A 19,110-nucleotide genomic window follows, 5' to 3' on the forward strand; every position below is an offset into this window, starting at 1 on the left:
TGATCTTCTGGCCTCCCCTTCCCACTTCCTCTCTCTGCCCCCCCCCCAATGCCTCTCTCTCGCTCTCTCCCCTGGGCCCTGCAGTGAAGGACGCCGACGGTGTGCTCTGCCGCTACAAGAAGATCCTGGGCACCTTCCAGAAGCTGAAGAGCATGTCTCGGGCCTTCGAGCACCACCGAGTGGACCGCAACACGGTGGCGCTGACCACGCCCATCGCGGAGTTGCTCATCGTGGCCCCCGAGAAGCTGGCGGAGGTGGGCGAGTTCGACCCCTCCAAGGAGCGTCTGCTCGAGTACTCGCGCCGCTGCTTCCTGGCCCTGGACGATGAGACCCTCAAGAAGGTGCAGGCCCTCAAGAAGAGCAAGCTGCTGCTTCCCATCACTTACCGCTTCAAGCGGTGATCCCGCCCCACCTGGCCCGGGACACGCCCCCGGCCCCTCTTTCCCTCCCCCTCCGCCCTCCCGGCATTGGTCAAGCGTGTGTAGGAGTGGTGGGCCCTCGCGAGGGCATGGGGGCGGATGGGTGGCCTGCTTCTGCGCGTGCCTCTCTCCTTCCTCTCCTGCGGACCGCCACCCCCTTCCCGGGTCCCTTGTATATAGATCTGCCCCTTTGCCTCTCTCATTCTTAGCATCCTCCCCGTCCTCCGCATTCCCTGGGGTGGGGGCGGTCCAAGAACTACTGTCCAGGGGCCGGTTTCTGCCCTTTCCTAAACACTGGCACCCCCTCCCACCTGAGCGGCACCGTCCTGCCGTCACCCGGCCCTTGCTCCTGGGAAGACTGCGGGACTGTGAGGCGAGGGCACTGTACATACCCCGTTGCCGCCCCCAGCCCCAAGGAGAGGCTGGCCCACCTGCCCGTCCTGCAAGGAACTCCCAAACCGCGTTCCGGGACCGCCTCGAGTCCACGTGAAACAGATAATTATTAAGTGAATTTAAATTAAAAAGAGATGATAAAATTTGGAATAAACTGGGCCCCGGCCTTTTCCTGGGAGGGGGTGGCCGTTGCCGCGAAGACGGTGACGGAGGCTCTGAGGGGTTCCGGGGCACGGACGGTCAGGCGGGAAACGGTGAGGTTGGGGAGACGGTGTAATTAGCTCCCCGGAGACAGGGGTGGGAGGGGAGAAGGAGCTGTGCCCTGGGGAACTCGGAGGGGCAGAGCTCCGGAAAAAAGGCGTGAGCACTACCCGCTGGGCTACTTGGACTAGAGGCACGGAGGCAGGAGGCGGGTCTGAATGAAACCTCTGGCGGAGGCGGCCAACGAGGGGAACGGGGACTCTCTGAGCGTAGGCTTCCGCCAGGAGGCGGTAAAGCGAAATTATCTGCCTCCCGGAAGTGTCCGCTACGTCGCCTGCTGCGCCTGCGCGGCGGGCGGGCGCGCTTGTGCGGTTGCCACGGCAACCAGGAGAGGGCGGCCTAGCTTAACGGTCGGGAATGCAGTACTTTCCCTGGAGGAAGGGAAAGACTCGCGCACGCGCTCTGGAGGCTCGGGAAGCGGGCACCCTTCCGGAACAGTTGAGAAACCTCGCCTCAGACCGGCTTCTACGCAGGCGCAGAAGCCCACCTCGCGCCCCGCCTCTTCCCCCTTGCGCAGGCGCACAAAGCCGCTCTGGCAACCTCCGCAGCGGCCGCGCGCACCCTTCACCCCGCTGGCTGATTTTGTCTCGCGCAACCTTCTTAGGTCCTCCGCAAGATCAGCCCTTCTTTTCCTCCCCTTTCCCCACCCGGAGAGCCAGGTTCCGAGAGCCGGGACCCTGCCCCTTCTCCGTTTCCCTTCCCCTGACCCACCTCTCCTCTGTCCTCCCTCCCTTTTCGGTTCCCGGAGCCGGAAGGAGCCGAAGTGCCGACGGAAAAAGTCGAAGCTATCTCCCGTGAGTGAAGCCTTCCCGAAGCGGTGGCGGAAGGAGCCGAAGTTCTCCGAGAGGGGAGGAGGGTGCTCCTGGAATCTCCGGAAAGAGCCGAAGTTTGGAAACGAGCTTTATCTCTGGTTGGGTCTGAGGGCGAGCTCCGGAAGCCTTCGGAAAGTGACGAAGTCCGGGACGGTTAGGCTTGTCGGAAGTAGCCGATTGCTTGGACGGGGCCGGCGGAGAAGAGCGGGGAGAATCTGCGCAAGCAAAGACTGGGACAATTTCAATTTTCGGAAGAAGCCGAATTCTTAGAGGGGGCTGGATGCAGAGGAACGCGAGGATCTACGGAAACATCTGAACGTTGAAGAGCTAATATCCGAAAAGTTACGAAAACCTGGGGAGGCGGCGAAACCCTCGCTTCGGGTGTTTTCGGAAGCAGCCGTAGCTGCTGCTCCCGAGGCTGTCGTCTACGGTCCGGAAATAGCCGACGCGTTTCGGAGCCAGGCCCGGGGGGGAGGGGCACCTCGCGGGCGCGCAGGCGGGGAGAGGGGCGGAGCTGGGGTGGGGCGGGCGGCCCGGGCTTGATTAGGTAGGAGGCGGTGGAGCGCCGGCGGCGGCCGGAAGTAGCCGAGGCAAGCGGCGGAAGTAGCCGAAGCGGCCGGAGCGGGCGCGCGGCGAGGCGAGGCGAGAGCTCCACAGGGCCCTACGCGGCCGCCTCAGCATGTCGGACTTCGACGAGTTCGAGCGGCAGCTCAACGAGAATAAGCAAGGTGAGGGCGCCGGGGGTGCGGGACGGCGGGCGGGGCGACTCTTGGCTTCCCTCCGTGTCCCCCGCCATTTTCCTCCTTGCTTCCCCCTCCTTTCAGGGCCGCGCGGCGCCCCCCCCCACCAAGTACCGCGGCGCGCGCCTCGCTCACGTGACCTCCCGGCGTGCCGCCGCGCAGGAGGGGAGGGGAGGGAGCGGCGAGCGCAGGCCCGGACGCATGCGCTCCTTTTTCCGCGCCCCACGTGGTCCCCGGCACGCGCGGCGGGCTCACCGGGTGTCCCCTCGCGGACTTAGTTTTTTTTAATCTGGAAAGGAGATTATATAGATTCGGTCTCGCACCTCCTCCTTTTCTACGGCTGCCTTGGCACTTCCGCTTCCGGCCGGGCCCGCGGCCCGGGTCTCCACGCCCCCTTTGTTCCAAAATGGCCGTTGTGGGGCCCCCTTCACGTGGGCACGGGCCGGGCCGCGCGGGGGGGGGCGCTTGTAGCACCGCCGCCCTTTGCGCCTAGTCCTGCGGACCGGCCGCCAGTGTCACGCCGGGCCGCTGCCGTGGGGCGCCAGGGTCGGCGCTTGTGGAAGAGGCCTCATTGTGCGTGCTCTGTGTTCCTCTCGCACGCCTGTACCCCTTCCTCGGGGCTCTGGCTCTCCCGGCGATCACAGTGCGGAATGTTTGCGTCCCATCGCTCCCTAGCTAGAGAGGCAAACCCCACGTCCTGTAGGATCGCAGCTCGGGACACCTAGACTCAGCCTCGTAAATCTCAGCGTGGAGGGGAGGAGACTGAGGCTGAGCGAGTAGGGGGATCTGGTTCAGTCGGGAGGGTGGGAGGCACGTCCCCCTCGGGTGACGCCGAGTCCAAGCACGGGGCCGTGCTAATGCTGATTACTTTGGGGGCCCCAAGAATGTCAGCACTGAGAGAAGCGTTAGATAGTTAACAGGTTTCTTTTGTCTTCTTATTCCCGTTTGAGAGTGAGGAAGCTAGGCCGAGGGAAGGTGGTAGGCTTGAGGCTTAAACTACCTGTGTTCGGAGGGCCCCATGGGGCGCTGGGATTCCCCTTTCGGCCCACCCTAGAGTGGGGTAGGGGGTGGCTGGATTAGGAGACAAGAAGTCACGTTTCGGGGTGCCCACGGGGTGTCTGTACGTACATGATGTACCGTTTAACAGTACAGGCTTTGGAGGTGAGCAGACCTGGGTTTTAGTACCTACTTTATTGCTCAGTAGCTGTGTGCTTATTTTTTTTGTATGTGTAGGGTGACTTTTTTTGTTTGTTTTTGTCGTTGGGATGTTGGGAATAAACAGGGATGATAGAAATGATAGTTGCAGGTAAACTTTGAGCATGCGTCAGGCACTTTGCTAAGCTCTTTTGCACAGTTTTTCTAAGTGGATCTTGTAACAGCCCTATGAGGCTGAAGTGATTTCCTGCCCTTTGCAGAGAAGGAAACAGGCTCGGAAAGTAAAAACTTTCCCATGTTTCAGCTGATCAGAGGCAGAGCTGAGATTAAATGGGGCAACATATGTAAAGTGTGTGGCATGGGGGTTGGCATACGTTAAGTGCCCGATTAGTGATATTTTTTATTGTGAAATAATTCCTAGTGTAATTTCTTACTTAGGGAGGAAGTACAGAGGCAGGTTTGCAGCTCACTCAGAGATGGTGTTAGAGATGGGGAAGGGCAGGGAAAGTTGCTTTCCAAACGTCCTTCTGCCAGGTCCCACACCTGGTGGTAAGCATGAGTCTCATTTAAAGAAGAGAAAAATGAGGTTTAAAGGTTTGGTTGCTGTTGCATGGTTTTATGCAGAAAAGCTGAAACCGATCCCGAGTCTGCCTGGCTGCAAAGCCATGTTCCGCTAGGCTGGAAAGCCAAGTGGAACTGATGGAGCCTTCCTTGGGGCACTTGCAGGTGTGCTGCCTGCTTTCTCCCTGGGTGTTCCTACTGGTACTGGGGGGCCAGGCCCTCAGCCGGGGCATGTCCCTTGGGTTGGTGGAGTTGTTCCCACAACAAGGTGGCCACAGCATTTTGAGCAACTGTAGCGCCCTTTTCTGTTCTGATCTGTGCTGTATCAGTGGGTGTGTGTGTGGGGGGGTGTTACTCTTGCCTTAGGGGGAAGCTTTGCCCATGTGTTGCTCTGCCCATGGGTCTTTGTGCCTGTGGGTCTTTGTCTCTGCGTCCCGCTTCCTCCAAGTGTCAGTCTGCGTCTCCAGGGAATTAATTTCCTTTTCTGTGTCCCAGGCACCCAGCAGGTGCCACTGCTTCCTCTGTGTTCGTCGCTTTCCCTGCTTGTCTGTTTTAGAGTCTAAGCCACAGGAAAGGGTCTCCTGCTCACAGCCTGCCCATCTCACAAGCGTGGAGCCAGAGGCCCAAAGCCTCTGGCCAGGGCTCCTCCCCGGGCCCAGTGCCATGACTCTGTGCTTACCTCTGGCTTCACACTGCTTGCCCGTTCCCTCCTGTTCCCTCCAGGTGCCAGTTTTCAATTTGTTTTTTATGTTTAGTCTTTTTATCTTCAAGGAGGCAATCCCACTGTCGTTAGTGGTTCCAGTGTTTTAGGAGTATTGTTCGCTGCTTAGCTGCCTTAGCTGACATTTCAAGGTTCACATTCAGGCTTCACCATTTTCATGCTTTTTGGCTCTGGGTAAGTCACGTGATCTCTCTGCGCCTTAGGTTTCTCATCTCTTACGTGAGCAAGGCCCCCTCCCCAGTGTTTTCCGGAAATAACAGTAAGGATCGAGTGCAAGTAAAACTAGCGCAGAATATGGTTTTAGGTGGCATCCCAATGACTGCTACAACGTTTTTTCCTTTTTAAGGTGCAGGTTTATCCTGTTGTAGTGAGGTCCATGGCATTCTCTTATTATCTCCATCCCCGCTCCCCCCCGCCCCCCGCTGCCCCGTCCCCAGACACGTGGTAAAGTTAACACGTGTTTGAGGGGTAGTCGAGGATAGTAGAGGAATCAGTGGCGTCTTTGAACCGAGGAAATAGAGTACAAACAGCGTGGTGCAGGAGCTGCACCTTCTTCAGAGGGGGAGAGGTCTGCTGGGAGCCAAGGTTTCTGTGCTTTGCTGGCAAGGCTGTGCTCTGTTCCTAGGCGCCGCCCCCAAGGCAAGTGGGGGGAGGTTGAAGGCGCCAAGGGGAGCTCTGGAGAAAGCCCCCGCCCCAGCTCCTGCTGTCCTTGGCTCTGAGGGAGTGTGGGAATGGGGGGTAGTGGGCCGGCACCTCCCCCCGCCCCCCAGATTCCGAAAGACACGCCTTTCTGGAGGAGGGGATCCTGCATTGTTCACCTGGTGGGGTGGGGATAGGCTGGGTGTCCCTGCTTCTCAGCGAAGTGGGTCCTGCCTGGCGCCTGACCCCGGGGCCTGATGGTGGGGCAGTGGGGGCCAGCTGGTTGAGGAGGTCTCCTGAGGGGCTGCTGGGTCCCTTCAGGAAAACATCATTGGGTCTCTTGATTCCCCAGCCTCTAGCCCTGCCCCTCTCAGGGACGACCCTGGGGTCAGGCCCCTCAGCCCTCGAGGGGGACCAGGAGCCAGCCTCCTCTGTCTTCTCTGGCTCCCCAGCTCCTCCTGAGCATCCTCAGGTACCTTACACCCCGGGGGCACTTCCAGGCCCTGTCCCCTCAGGTAACCAGCTCCCTTCCCGGTCCCGAGGGTCTTTGGACTCGCGTGTGGACCCAGGAAGCCTGCTCTCCCTTCCTCCATCAAGCCCCTTCCCCTTGGGGGTGGCCTCCCTGGGGCTGGGGCGAAGCCAGCAGTGCGCGGGTGGGCTGGGCCGCGGCCTCCCTCAGCTCATCCTCTCCCCCGCCTTGCCCAGAGCGTGACAAGGAGAACCGGCACCGGAAGCGCAGCCACAGCCGCTCTCGAAGCCGGGACCGCAAGCGCCGCAGCCGCAGCCGGGACCGGCGCAACCGGGACCAGCGCAGCGCCTCCCGGGACAGGCGGCGCCGAAGGTACCAGGGCGGGGAGCGGGCGGCTGCGTCCTGGGGCTCTGGGGCTCCTCTCCGCGTGGACCTGGGGGAGGCGCTGCTGCTCACCTGTCTGAATCAGTTTCTTCCCTGTTCCTGGGGTTTCCTTCAGTTTCTGGTGGGTCGCTGGTGCGGCAGGTTCTTTATCTCCAAGGCGAGTCTGGTGACAGGGAGCCGCTCTGTCTGTCCCTTGGTGAGGGGCTCCCTCCCCTTCCCGGCCCTCTTGTGCCCACTGTGCGGGTCTCCGGGGTGCCGCCCTGGGAGGGGGACGGCGGTTTCCGCTCTAACGCCTCTTCCCTCCCCAGGCTCCCCTCTGTCCTCTCTGCCCCTTGGGTGAGGAAGGGCGGGATAGGTGGAAGTCTTGCCTCCTCCCACCTCAGTCTCTTCAGCTAGAAAGTGGTCTGTCTGGCCCTTCCTCCCTTCCTCTTGCTTGGGGGTGGGGGGCGTGGGGGAAATGGCAGGGCCGAGGGGGTTTGCCCGCTGCTTGTTCACCTCGGCCCTGCCCCAGCCCTGGACTCAGCGGCTTTGGGGGGTGTGGTGTGTGGGGAAGACGAGGGTCCCCAGTCACCCCTCCCCACACCTTTCCCTCCCACCCCCCAGCAAACCTTTGACCAGAGGCGCTAAAGAGGAGCACGGTGGATTGATGTGAGCTTCTCCTCCTGCCCCTTCCGCCCTGACGTCCGTTCCCTTCACCTCCCTCCCTGCTGTGCACCCTGCCCTGTCCTCGTCCAGCCCCGGCCCGAGCACTGGGGAGAGCCCACCTGCCTTGCAATAGCACCCTCCCCGGGCCTGGGCACGGCCCTGACCCGGATCCTCTCCCTCCTGGAGAGAGCCGAGCTGGGCGGGGGAGCCGAGGGGAGCCTGGGGGGACTTGCAGGCCCACCTTTGGTCAGACTGAGGTCGCCCTGCCCCGCTCTCCCCTCCCCCCTCCCCCAGTCGTTCCCCCCGCCACGAGAAGAAGAAGAAGGTCCGTAAATATTGGGACGTGCCACCGCCCGGCTTCGAGCACATCACCCCCATGCAGTACAAGGCCATGCAAGGTAGGCTCCGGCCGCCGCCCCGCACCTACTGGTCCTCTGGCCCCCTCACCCTCTCGTGAGCTGGAGTGGTTGTATACTGGGGTGGTCAGGAAGCAGAGCCTCGGTTTTGGGGGGGTGGCGGATGGGGTTTTCACCCTGGGTTTTCTGGTCTCTGCCTTTTGAAGCCCCTTGACAACAGCCCTTACTGTTGCAGTTGACAGCAGGGATGAAGCTGTCAACAGACCTGGTTTCGCAGAGGCGGTGGTTGCCCATGTCTGGGAGGGCGCTGCTGCTGAGCCGCTCCATGGGCGCCCTGATGTCCTCTAATCCCCGTCTCTTCCTTTTGAAGCTGCCGGTCAGATTCCAGCCACCGCCCTTCTCCCCACCATGACCCCCGACGGTCTGGCTGTGACCCCGACACCGGTGCCCGTGGTCGGTAGCCAGATGACCAGACAGGCCCGGCGCCTCTATGTGGGCAACATCCCCTTCGGCATCACTGAGGTACTGCCTTCTCCCTGCCCTCCCCCTGCCCCTACCTCTCCCTGTCCCCCCCACCTGTTCCTCCCCTTCCCTCCATTCCGTCCCCCAACCTGCACGGGTGAGACTCTGCTCCTGCAAGACCCCCCGGCCCCCTCCCAGATGGACCGATGGAGTTGAGCCAGCCAGGGGCCGGGCTGGGGGTGGCCCTCTCCCTCCCTCCTTTCCCTCTCCCGTCTCCCTTTCCCAACCTTCTCCAGCAACCCAGAGAGCAGGCACACACGTAACGTACCTACGAATCCACGAATCCGAATCCGTGTGGAGAGAGACAGAGAGGGAGACTCGGACACGCACACATGCACACGCACACGCACGCTCCCCCTCAGTGTTTCTGACACGCCTCTTGTTCTCTGCCGCCTGTGTCCCCCATCCTCTCCCCACATCCCTCCCATGGTCGCTGTTCTTTTATTTTTGATCGCCCCGACCTCCCCTCACCATCCCTACCGCTCCTCTCCCCCTCCCCTCTCCCCCACCCCTTCCCGTGACACCCCCTGAGAATCCCGAGATCAAAGAGTTGTTTCCATTTCTCTTTAAAGTGAAATATTGTGGGGCTGAGATCCCTCGTAGCAACAAAAAGTTTGCTACCGTCGTCGAAGGCAAGTAAGGTCCATTCTGACTTTCTCAACCTGCACTTTGCTACATTTGATAAACCAGCCCCCGGACTCCAGGGCCAGATTCCTCCACATCACTCTTTTCTCCTCCCCTCCCGCCCGCCCTTCCTCCCCAACCCTCTGCCCTGCGCTCCCCGCCTCCCGCCCTCTTTCCTCCCTCCCTTTGCTTCTCTCTCTCTCCCTCTCCCTCTCTCTCTCTCTCCCTCTCTCTCTCTCTCTCTCTCTCTCTCTCTCTCTCTCTCTCTCTCTCTCTCTCTCTCTCTCTCTCTCTCTCTCTCTCTCTCTCTCTCTCACTCGGGTTTCCTCTGTGTTCTGCTTGCTGCTGCTTTTCCACTTCCTTGCCATTTTTCTCTTGCTGTCGCCATTGGATGTTTCTTTTTCTCACACGTTCCGTTTCCTTGTTCTCTGTTTTATGTTTTTTTTGCCTCTCCCTGTTGTTTGCCGCATCTTTCTTGAGCAATCTTTCTTTTTCCCCCTGGTTGGGGCCCTGTGGCTCTCTCCACACCTCCTGTCCCGCCTCCTGGCCCCTGGCTGTTTCCTGCTGCTGCCTCCCCCCCACTTTCTCTGATCTTTCTCCTGCTTTTGTTCCTACTGTTGATCTCTGTGCCCCCACCCATATTCCACTGTTCCCTTCCCTCCCCCCCGCCCCCCATCCCTCTCCCCTTACCCCCAAACCCCTCTGTGTCTCCCTCTCTCACCCTTCCCCTCCTCTCTCCACCTCCCTTCCCCCGCCCCCCCCCTGTCTCCTCTTCCCTCTGCAGGAGGCCATGATGGATTTCTTCAACGCCCAGATGCGCCTGGGGGGGCTGACGCAGGCCCCCGGCAATCCCGTCTTGGCAGTGCAGATTAACCAGGACAAGAACTTTGCCTTCTTAGAGGTGAGCCAGGCATGTGGTGGGGTCAGGCCCAGCCCGTCTGCAGCAGCCCTTGTTCCCACTGGGCTCTTCTGCAGTCCGTTCTCTACCAGGTTGCTGTCCCAGAGCCCTCGGGGGTTGGGGGGGCTGGCTGGCCACTCACCCTGTCCCTCACCACCTCCTTTTCTTTCCTTCAGTTCCGCTCAGTGGACGAGACCACACAGGCCATGGCCTTTGACGGCATCATCTTCCAGGGCCAGTCGCTGAAGATCCGCAGGCCTCACGACTACCAGCCCCTGCCTGGCATGTCAGAGAATCCCTCTGTTTATGTGCCTGGTGAGTGGGGATCTTGCCCACCTTTCCCTCTGTAGGCCAGCTGGAGCTAACGGGGAAGCAGCACGAGTGCTTCAGAGGGTATGCGTCGTCTTATCCAGCCCTCGAATTTTTGGGAGTTGGGCGTCTCCCTGTTTGCAGAGGTGGCGCCCGGCACCCAGAGAGGGTGAGCTGTGGTCTGCTCGAGGACTCATAGCTTGTAAGTGGCGGAGCCAGGGCCAGACTGAACGTGTTGTGGGCAGTGAGAGGCCGCTGCTCTGGACCACGGGGTCAGTACGAGCGTGGGTGAGCCTGTGTGGATGGGCAGGTGGTCAGTAGAGCTCCTGGTGCGGGGTCTGATGTGGATTTTCCGTCGACCCCTGTGCTCCAGGCCAGCCTCCGCAGCCGTGTTTAGTACCACCTCAGGTGGGTAGGTAACATAGCAGACCTGGGGTCGGCAGAACTTTCTTCTGTAAAGGGCCAGAGAGTGACTGTTTTTTGCTCTGCAGGCCACGTGGTCTCTGTTGAAACTACCCTGCAGTTGTAGCAGGAAAGCAGCCACGCGTGCTCCCTAAGCGAGTGGGTGTGGTTGTGTCCCGTATGCCTTAACATCCGTGGACCCTGATGTTTGGGTGCCGTGTAACGTTCACATGTGGTAAAATAACTTTTCAGAAAGCCTGCAGGCTGTACAGAAACAGGAACCTGCAGGCTGTTTGCTGACCCCTGTGGTTGACTGCCGAGTGGAAGTGAGGATTTGGGCCTGTGAGGGGCCCTGTTGGGGGCCGGGAACGCTGTGGGGTTGGAGGGGCCAGTGCTGCGGTAGCCAAGCTGGGGGCCCAGCTCTCAGGCAAAGGCAGGGTGAGCACCGGGTGCTCTGGGTGTGGGGGCCGTGAGCCCCACCCTTGGGGGCTGAGAACGTGGCGTTCTGCTGGCTGAGGCTTCACGCTGAAGGACACCTTTTGGAAACTGAGTTGGCTCTTCACTTTGTGAAATGGGGGATGTGGAGTCCAGAGAGGGTGGCACCTTGGGACTCAGGGCTGGGTCTCTGGCTCATCCCCAGTGTTTTCCACCGTACCAGTTTGGGTAAATTCAGCACATCTCTCTAGCTTATAAAAAAAACTTGAGAAGTTGCTGATTTTCTGACGCTCTACGTGCACGTATGTCTGTGGGGCCACTTCCCAGATCAAGCTACGGAACGTTCCTTTGTGCCTCTTTCCAGTGAATTCCCTGCATTTTAACTCATTCCTATTTACACAGGAGCCCACTGCTTCTCCTGCTTCCTGGGCCAGCACAGTCCCAAGTGTGCCCCGTGGATCAGGTGTTCGTCATCGTGACTGTCCTGTAGTACAGGGTCGGCAAGTGACAACTAGGGGCCAGATCTTTAAGATCTATCGGCACGTAGCCACTCGCACTGGCGCGTGGTTTGAGTTGCTTTCGTGCTGCAGTGGCCCTTGACTCCTGTGGTAGGTGCTGGGGCGCCCTCTCACCAAGGAGGGGAGTGAGGCAGGAAGCGAGCAGTGCCGTGCTCAGAGGCGTGATTGCTGGGACCCCGGGTGGCGCAGCCTGACCGCAGAGTCTGCCTCGCCGTCTCCTGTGCTGCCCCACTTGTCATCTCTTTCCTGTGGAACCAGAGGCATCGCAGGGGCAGGGACAGTGTTCGGTCGCAGGCTCTGTTACTACGGCTGACCTCCTTTCTGGGATTTATCTCCCCAGGGAGGCCGGGGGTCTAGCCACCAGTGACTGGGCGAGTCTGTTCCTTCCTTGGGTGCCGGGGATGGCAGGAAAAGTGATGGTGGCTGCAGGTTAAACGTTCTCTGCAATAAAGGTTGTATTTCGATCTCCTGTTCGATAAACGGGAGAAGCATTTGATAAAAGCGTTTGATAAAGTTTGACAGACACGCCGGGTTGGAAAAGAAACAATGTAGGAACCTGGAAGGTAACTTCCTTATCTTGGTAAAAGGGGACTGACCTGAAACTGTAAGTGCACGTATCTGCAGGGGTGAGACCTTAACTGCGCTCCCTGACCTCAGGCCTGACTGTGCAGTGGGGCCCTGAAGACGAGATGGAAACTGGGAGCAGGAAGGCATAGCATCTTCGAATTTGTGAATTTAGCTTCACCCTGAGTGCCCGTCCTGGATCAGGCTCACCCCTCAGTTCAGGGGCGAATCTGACTCTGCCTCCGGAGGCCCCTACCTGTGGGGCTTCCTCCACTCCCCCAGGAGGATCCTACAAAGCAGTGCCGGGGGTGCCAGGGGCACAGCAGTGCACGAGGCGGTCACGGTTCTCCTGCCAAGGGGTAGGTGATGCTGCAAGTATGAGAAAGGATTGCTTGGCACCTGGGGGTCCAGGGCAGCCTTGTGGGGGGTGGTGAGGTTTTAGAGCTGAAGGTGAGAGGTAGCCCCTCTGGAAGAGAACAGGTGTGTGAAGCAGGGCGGCGCCCAGAGCGTGCCGTCAGGAGATGAGCTGCTCGGGGCTTTGACTTTGGGCATCAGCACCGGCCTGGGTTCCCCATTTATCCTGTGCTTTCCTGGTCGTGCGACCCTGAAGAGCAGGCCCTTCTTCCCTGGCAGAACCGAGTGAGCACGGAGGGGCTGTGGTTGCTGGCCTGGCCTTCGTGGGGTGGCGAGCCTGGCCGCCAGCCCGCGTCCAGTGCTCGTGTGGCTCCGTCGTGCTCATCCACGCGCTCGGGGTAGGGGGTGTGAGCTTCTCCCCGTTCCACAGATGAGGTCACTGAGGCCCAGAGGAGCCTCACTCAGTCTCGTACCCCAGATTGGAGCCCAGGGAGCCCAACTCTGGTGCCCTCGGTGCCGTGTGCTTCCCTGAGGTATGTGGTGGGGCAGGTTCCAGCCCCAGTGCTGCCACTGTGCAGTCTTGTATCCGCAGCCCGTGTCCTGTGACGGCACCCTTGCAGAGCCCTTCACTCCCTGAGAGCTGCCTGTGAAGTTGGGGGTTCTGGAGTGTGTGACCTCACGTGGTACCTGCTCCCTGGGCCTCAGTCTTCTCCTGTCGTGCTTTGGGTAGGGGTGGGAGAACGTGAAACGAATAGCTGGAAGGAGTTCGGCCAGGGGTGCCCGGTGTGGAGTGCTCGGTCCGTGGCCCTGGCTCCCAGATGCTTCTGCTCATCTCTCCTTGCCCAGGCTGCGTCTCAGAGGATTGCATGCCCCACCCCGATGCGGCTGGGCTCTGGTGGTTGGAGTGGCAGGGCCGGAGGGGCTGGACTGGTGGGTGGTGGTGGGAGAGGGAGCCCTTCTGCGGGCACAGTGGCGGTGTCTGAGGCTCTTTCCCATCCCCCATGTCGCCTGCTCCTCTCCAAGGTCAGGAGGAGGTGGAGCGGGGCCACCTGGTGCTGGATTGCAGAGGAAGGCAAGGTGGTGCGTCTGGCGGTAGTGGGCCTAGTGGGCCTTGAACTCAAAGTGAACAGCAGGTCCGGCCGGGTGGGTGGTGGTCCACGTTTTTATCCTCTTTGTGTCCAGCCGGCGTCCTGGAGCTCTGTATAGTTTACGCCCTGTGGGGAGGCTCCAAGAATTGAAGGACAACGTTTTGGAAGCGTGCGAGACGTTGGGCTGAGTCCTGGCAGGCACCCGAGTCAAAAGCTCAGCGGAGAGGGCAGGATTGGGGTGGACGCACGGTGGTCGTTAAACCTGCTTGGCTGATGTGGGCCCCGCCTTGCCAGGGTGCTGAGTGAGCCGGGCACGTCCCAGCCCTCACGGACACCGAACAGCAGACTCCGAGGTCACCTGTGACTGAGGCCAGAGAGCGGCTAGGGACACCTGTAGCTGTGCATAGCGCAGGCCCACGGGAAAAGGTCGTGGAGGCTTCCTGGGGAGATCTGGCCTCGGCAGAGGCAGGTTGGGGGAGGGCTCTGAGTGGAGGCTTGAGGATGAAGGAGAGGTTGTGTATCCCTATGATGCCTCTCCAGCAGGCCGAGAGCCGAGGGAACCTGCCCAGGTGACGCAGCAGCAGGTGGCAGGTTGGGGTGTGAGCTCGTGTCTCTGACCCCAGGGCCCTGATGTGCCGCTGTGCTGGGGTCACTCTGCGTCCCGAAGAGTGCTGCCGGGGTGCGCCTCCGAGGCGGGGCTGGGGAGGGCGCGTGGGTGGGAGGGACGCGGCCTGACCGGGGCTGCCGGGCCTTTCCCTGCAGACGTCTGCCAGGGTCTGTGAAACGATCTGGTGCTGGGACTCACAGTCCGTCTGCTCCCTTCTGCCCTTAGGAGTCGTGTCCACCGTGGTCCCGGACTCTGCCCACAAGCTGTTCATTGGGGGCTTACCCAACTACCTGAATGACGACCAGGTAGACCCTTCGTCTCTTCCCGCCCCTCCCCCGTCACAGCCTTCGTCCATACTCTCATGGCGTCTTGGCCTGCCGCAGGTAAAAGAGCTGCTGACATCATTTGGGCCTCTCAAGGCCTTCAACCTGGTCAAGGACAGTGCCACAGGGCTCTCCAAGGGCTACGCCTTCTGTGAGTACGTGGACATCAACGTCACAGACCAGGTGAGCCCTGGGACCCTGTGCTGGCGAGTCTGTCCTTGCCCTCACCCTGCTCTGTATCCTCGCTGAGGTCTCCCTCATTCAGGATGGGTGGGAGGAGGCCACCCCGCCGAAGCAGGGCTGGGCATAGGGGCCCCTTTCCCTCGGTTCTAGCTCTTGCCAAACTCTCACCCCTTTGCCTTGCCCTCTTCCCTACCAGTGTCCGGCTATGGGGTAGTGGGGCTTGCGGGGGAGGTGCCAGGCTACTGGCCTCTGACCTGTACCTCTCTCCTGCGTGCCCCCATCCCGCGTTCTCCAAACGCAGGCCATTGCGGGGCTGAACGGGATGCAGCTGGGGGATAAGAAGCTGCTTGTCCAGAGGGCAAGCGTGGGAGCCAAGAATGCCACGCTGGTGAGCCCCCCGGCACGTCATCTTCCATTGGCTAGGGGACATCTGGGGGTGGGGGGTGGGGGGTGGGAAGGGGCCGGGGGGCGGGCTGGGTGGGCCGTCCTAAGCTCTGCCCCTGGCTTTCCTGGCCAGTGTTGGAAGTGGGTGCCTGGGTCTTCAAGGGCAGAGCAGGGTCTTTCCCTGGGATGGCGTCTTGGGGGAGGGCTCGGGGGAAGTGGGCATGGAGGGGGCGAGGGCGGAGCTGCCCCGTGACGCCCCTGCCCCTGCTGCCCCACAGAGTACCATCAACCAGACCCCCGTGACCTTGCAAGTGCCTGGCCTGATGAGCTCCCAGGTGCAGATGGGTGGTCACCCGACTGAGGTCCTGTGCCTCATGAACATGGTCCTGCCCGAGGAGCTGCTGGACGACGAGGAGTACGAGGAGATCGTGGAGGACGTGCGTGACGAATGCAGCAAGTACGGGCTCGTCAAGTCCATCGAGATCCCCCGCCCCGTGGACGGCGTGGAGGTGCCCGGCTGTGGAAAGGTGTGTGGGAGCGTGCTCTCGTGAGCGTCCCCTGTCCCCACACGTGTGCGGGCACACACGCACACCCATACCCTACTCTGACCCAGAGAGAGCGGGGCCTCTGGGGGCCCAGGCCTGCGGCGAGAGGCAGCGCGTGTGCTGTGCCGCTGTGGCTGAGGACTTGCCTCTTGCCTCTGTATAGAAGCAGCTTTGGTTCAGAACCTGGGTTTCATGTGATCTTGGCTAAGTGGTTTGGCCTTGTCTGTGGAAGGGGGAGAAAAGTGCTAATAGTCCCCAAAGCAGCAAACCCACCTGTGTCTTCCGGCTGCCAAGTACTCTGCTGAGCTCACCTGTGTCAATCCTGAGTTCGAACAGCAGCTCCGAGCCCTTCGCCACAGTTAGGTTTCTGATTTCTGGGGTCTGATTCTGAGCTCACCGAGTCACGTTGTCTCTGGTACTGTGCCAGGTGCCAGCATCTCATGCCCCCCCCCCCCTCCTCGGGATGCCTGCAGCGTGTGTGGCTGCTTGCCTTGTGGGTCAGCGGGATGCCCACGTTAAGAGACAGCGCATGTGCTGCTTCCGGTGGTGGCTGGGAGGGGAGCAGCGTCGCACTGGGCCCTGTGTTCAGGTAGGCAAGTCAGGAGCTGGTGAAGCCCGAGCGACACCCAGTTCTCGCGGCAGGCAGGTGGGGTCCTGGCAAGAGGCAGCGAGGTGGCTGGTGTAGCCAGAGGGGGTGAAGCGGAGAGCAGTGGGGCCACGTGGGTGCTAGGAAGCATGCTGGCTGTTCTTCCGAGTGAGGATGGGGAGAGCCTTCTAAAGCTCTTAAACGTGGGAAACACCTGGCACATCGAGGTGGTGCCTTACAGTGGCGGGGGGTGGTGGGCATGGAGTGCAAAGCAGAGCTGGGAATTTGGAGGGGTAGGGGGTGACAGCCATGTGATGTTTGGAGCTTTGGGAACTAACAGCTTGTGGTCATCTGGGTGAAAGACGGTGACCTGATTTAGAGCAGGCAGGAGGATGGAAAGAAGACAGTGGCCTGTGAATGCCGGGACCATGGCGGCTGATCTGGGTGTGCCCGGGGAGGGGGAGGAGCCAGTGAGATGCTCAGCCTTCTGGGTTTGGTGACCTGGCAGAGATGGCAGGTGAGAAGCAGGGGACCTGAGCAGGTCTGGGGGGAGGGGACGATGGTCAGTGTTCGGGGGGCTGGCTTTGAGGTCCTGAGACCCCAGCAGAGATGTTGCGGGGAGCAGTGGGCTGGACAGAGCTGCTTCCAAGTTTGAGGTCTGGTAGGCACCCTGATCCCTGTTCAGGTGTCAGGCTGGACAGACTTGCCAAGGAGCAGTGGAAAAGCATTGCGGGTGGGGGCAGAGGGGGGTGGGGCGGGGGCAGGAGGGGAGGGTGGGCCGCACTGGGTTTGGCCTGCGCTCCTACCTGCCCCTAACTGCTGCACTGGAGACACCCCGTCCATGACAGGTCAGTCTCCTTAGTGCGGTCGTGGCTCAAGAGAGGAGAGCCTGGAGGCTGCCTGGGGGCTGAGGACGTGTTTGGGGGGGACTAATTGAAAGACCCGGCCTGGTCTCAGGGATCAGTCTATGTGATTTGTTTTCAAACTTTATTATCATTCTTTTCAAACGTAAGAGTTGAGAGAAAACGTCATGGCGATAGAGTTAAGGTTATAGTATGTTTTTAGAGTCGTATTCTAGTATGTGTAGCAGCGTCTTAGTGGCCCGTTGCCCAGCTTCAGGTTACCAGTGTCTTATCATTCTTGATTTCTATATATTCAGCTTCCCATTCCCCCCCTTTTTTTTCCCCTGAAACAAGATATATCTCATATATCACTTAAGTACAGTTCTCTATCTGAACTCCTGATGTCTTGGGTCTGGTCACTCTTGCTTTGGGACCTGTGCTGTGTGCTGTAGGATGTTTAGCCCCATCCCAGCCTCCACCCACTAGATGCCAGTAGTGTTACTCATGCCTTTGTGACAATGAAAATCATCTCCAGACATTGCCAAATGTCCCCTGGGGACAGATTCACCTTGGTTGAGAACTACTGCTATAAACAGATAACTTTAAAAAATTATCTTAACGAAACCATACAGTACCATTAGTACGTTAACAAAATTACCATTAGTATCTGTCTACTCAAGCCATGTTCCGATTTCCCTTACTGTCTCAAAAATGTCTTTTTATAGTTGCTTTGATCAAAATAAGGAACCCTGCAGTTTGGTTTCAAAATTCCTTAAAATTTATCAGTTTTGTCACTACTTCTTGTTTTGTTTTGCAAGCCGTTTTGCTTGTTGAGGCATTAGGGGGCATGTTTTTATAGAACTCCCCATGTTCTGAATTAGGCTGGTTATATCCACCCCTCCCTCCACTTCTGTAACTGGTGGTTCAAGAAAGATGAGAAGCTTGAGCAGATCAAGGTTCAGGTGTTTTTGTTTTTTGTTTTTTGTTTTTTTTTGAATCAACCTGGGTTTGAGTACTGATTTGTCAGCTTTCCTTCATCCCTTGTCTGGGGGAGACACCCATGGCCCTTGGGGTGGCTGGGGGAGCACCCAGCATGGTGCCTGGTACAGGGGAGACACTCAGTATAAGTGACCGGTCTCCTTGAGCTCACCCCTGTCCCCTGCCCTTTGGGGCTCTTGACTTAAGCTTCCTCTGCTCTCATTCTCCATGCCTCTGCATGTCTCTGTTTTCTGTCATTCTTTGATCCTGGGGTGCTGGAGGATGTTTGGTAAACCTCCCTCCCTCCCGCGGAGTTCTGGGTTTGGGTAGATGCTGGCTGGTTGCTGTGAGTGAACCGGCGCATCCTTGGAGGCCGGGAGGCCTTGGTCTTCACAACCTGTGTCTTGTTCCCACAGATCTTCGTGGAGTTCACCTCTGTGTTTGACTGCCAGAAAGCCATGCAGGGCCTGACGGGTCGCAAGTTCGCCAACAGAGTGGTTGTCACAAAATACTGTGACCCCGACTCTTACCACCGCCGGGACTTCTGGTAGAGGCGGCGGGGGAGGGCAGGGGCAGGGCTGGCTGGGGCTTCTCCCCCTCCAGCTCCCCCTCTTTTCCCCCTCTGAAGACGATGGGCAGAGGAGTGACAGCCGAATGACAGCCGGCAGCAACTGGAATGGCACCGATTAAGGGTGGGGGGGGGTTGGGGGCGGGGAGGGGACGGGGGAAGTGCGCACACAGACCCACACAGACACATGCACCCACAGACACAGAGGGAAGGGGTGGGGAGGGGGTGCACAGCAGGGCGGGGTCGGACCCCCACGGCCCTTCCCCAGAAGTCTCTCTTCCCTTATGCCCCCTTTCGCTCCCCTTCCCCACCGTAGAAACATAGCGTGTTTATATTTTATGGCCAAATGATTTTGAATTTTGTTGTCCGGCCCCGATACCCTGCTCTCCCCTTTCAGGACCACAGCTCCTGTCCTTTTGGCCTCTGGTCCTCTCCACCGTGTCCTCCCTGGTTTCTTACATAGTTGATTCTCCTCTTTAGTCTCCCCAGACCTGCCCCCCACCCCGTGGCCCCTGTCCCTCTCCTACTCTCTGTGGCAGTTTCATATTTGCTAAGACGAATTTGCTCATTAAACATTTTGTTGTATTTTACTTTATGGAGCTGCTCCGTGTCCGGTGTGTGTAACCCCCTCCCCTCCAGTTCTCAGGGGTTCCCTGAGGCCCAGCTGTACGCACTGTCGATCTGGCACGGGCACCCGTGCCCTTGGCACACCCGAGGTGGCACACCCCGCCTGCGTGGCCTGATCCTCTAGGACGGCCGTAGGGCGTGGCCCCGGGGAGGAGGGTGCAGTGGACGGGTCCCCGTATGAAGTGGGGAGGGGCGCAT

General features: G+C 59.8%; 2 protein-coding genes across 7 annotated transcripts in view; both read left to right on the plus strand.

Annotated features, from left to right (window-relative positions):
• Positions 1-1,520, plus strand: part of CCDC106 (coiled-coil domain containing 106) — a 4,613-nt gene extending 3,093 nt beyond the window's left edge. For 2 of the 4 annotated variants that reach the window (XM_029239912.1, XM_029239910.1), the window contains one exon: positions 85-1,520. In XM_029239912.1, the coding sequence (XP_029095745.1) occupies positions 85-401 (317 nt within the window). In that variant the 3' untranslated portion in view covers positions 402-1,520. The remainder of the gene's footprint in view (positions 1-84) is intronic. The other 2 variants (XM_029239915.1, XM_029239923.1) reach the window with 1 other exon arrangement.
• U2AF2 (U2 small nuclear RNA auxiliary factor 2) lies at positions 1,516-18,880 on the plus strand. 3 transcript variants are annotated; one of them, XM_029239872.1, is made up of 12 exons: positions 1,516-2,613; positions 6,407-6,542; positions 7,158-7,202; positions 7,494-7,597; positions 7,926-8,077; positions 9,486-9,602; positions 9,776-9,914; positions 14,102-14,181; positions 14,260-14,382; positions 14,684-14,782; positions 15,045-15,293; positions 18,134-18,880. In XM_029239872.1, the coding sequence occupies exons 1-12, from the start codon at positions 2,565-2,567 to the stop codon at positions 18,266-18,268; spliced, it is 1,428 nt and encodes a 475-aa protein (XP_029095705.1). In that variant the 5' UTR covers positions 1,516-2,564; the 3' UTR covers positions 18,269-18,880. The 3 variants fall into 3 exon arrangements, with proteins under 3 accessions (XP_029095705.1, XP_029095712.1, XP_029095699.1); XM_029239879.1 differs by having other exon boundaries at positions 14,684-14,770; XM_029239866.1 differs by having other exon boundaries at positions 1,591-2,613; positions 14,102-14,382; positions 14,684-14,770; positions 18,134-18,412.
• The last annotated feature ends 230 nt before the right edge of the window (positions 18,881-19,110 follow it).

This window comes from Monodon monoceros, unplaced genomic scaffold, assembly GCF_005190385.1.
Source record: "Monodon monoceros isolate NGI ecotype Baffin Bay Population unplaced genomic scaffold, NGI_Narwhal_1 Super_Scaffold_10, whole genome shotgun sequence".
NCBI lineage: Eukaryota > Metazoa > Chordata > Mammalia > Artiodactyla > Monodontidae > Monodon > Monodon monoceros.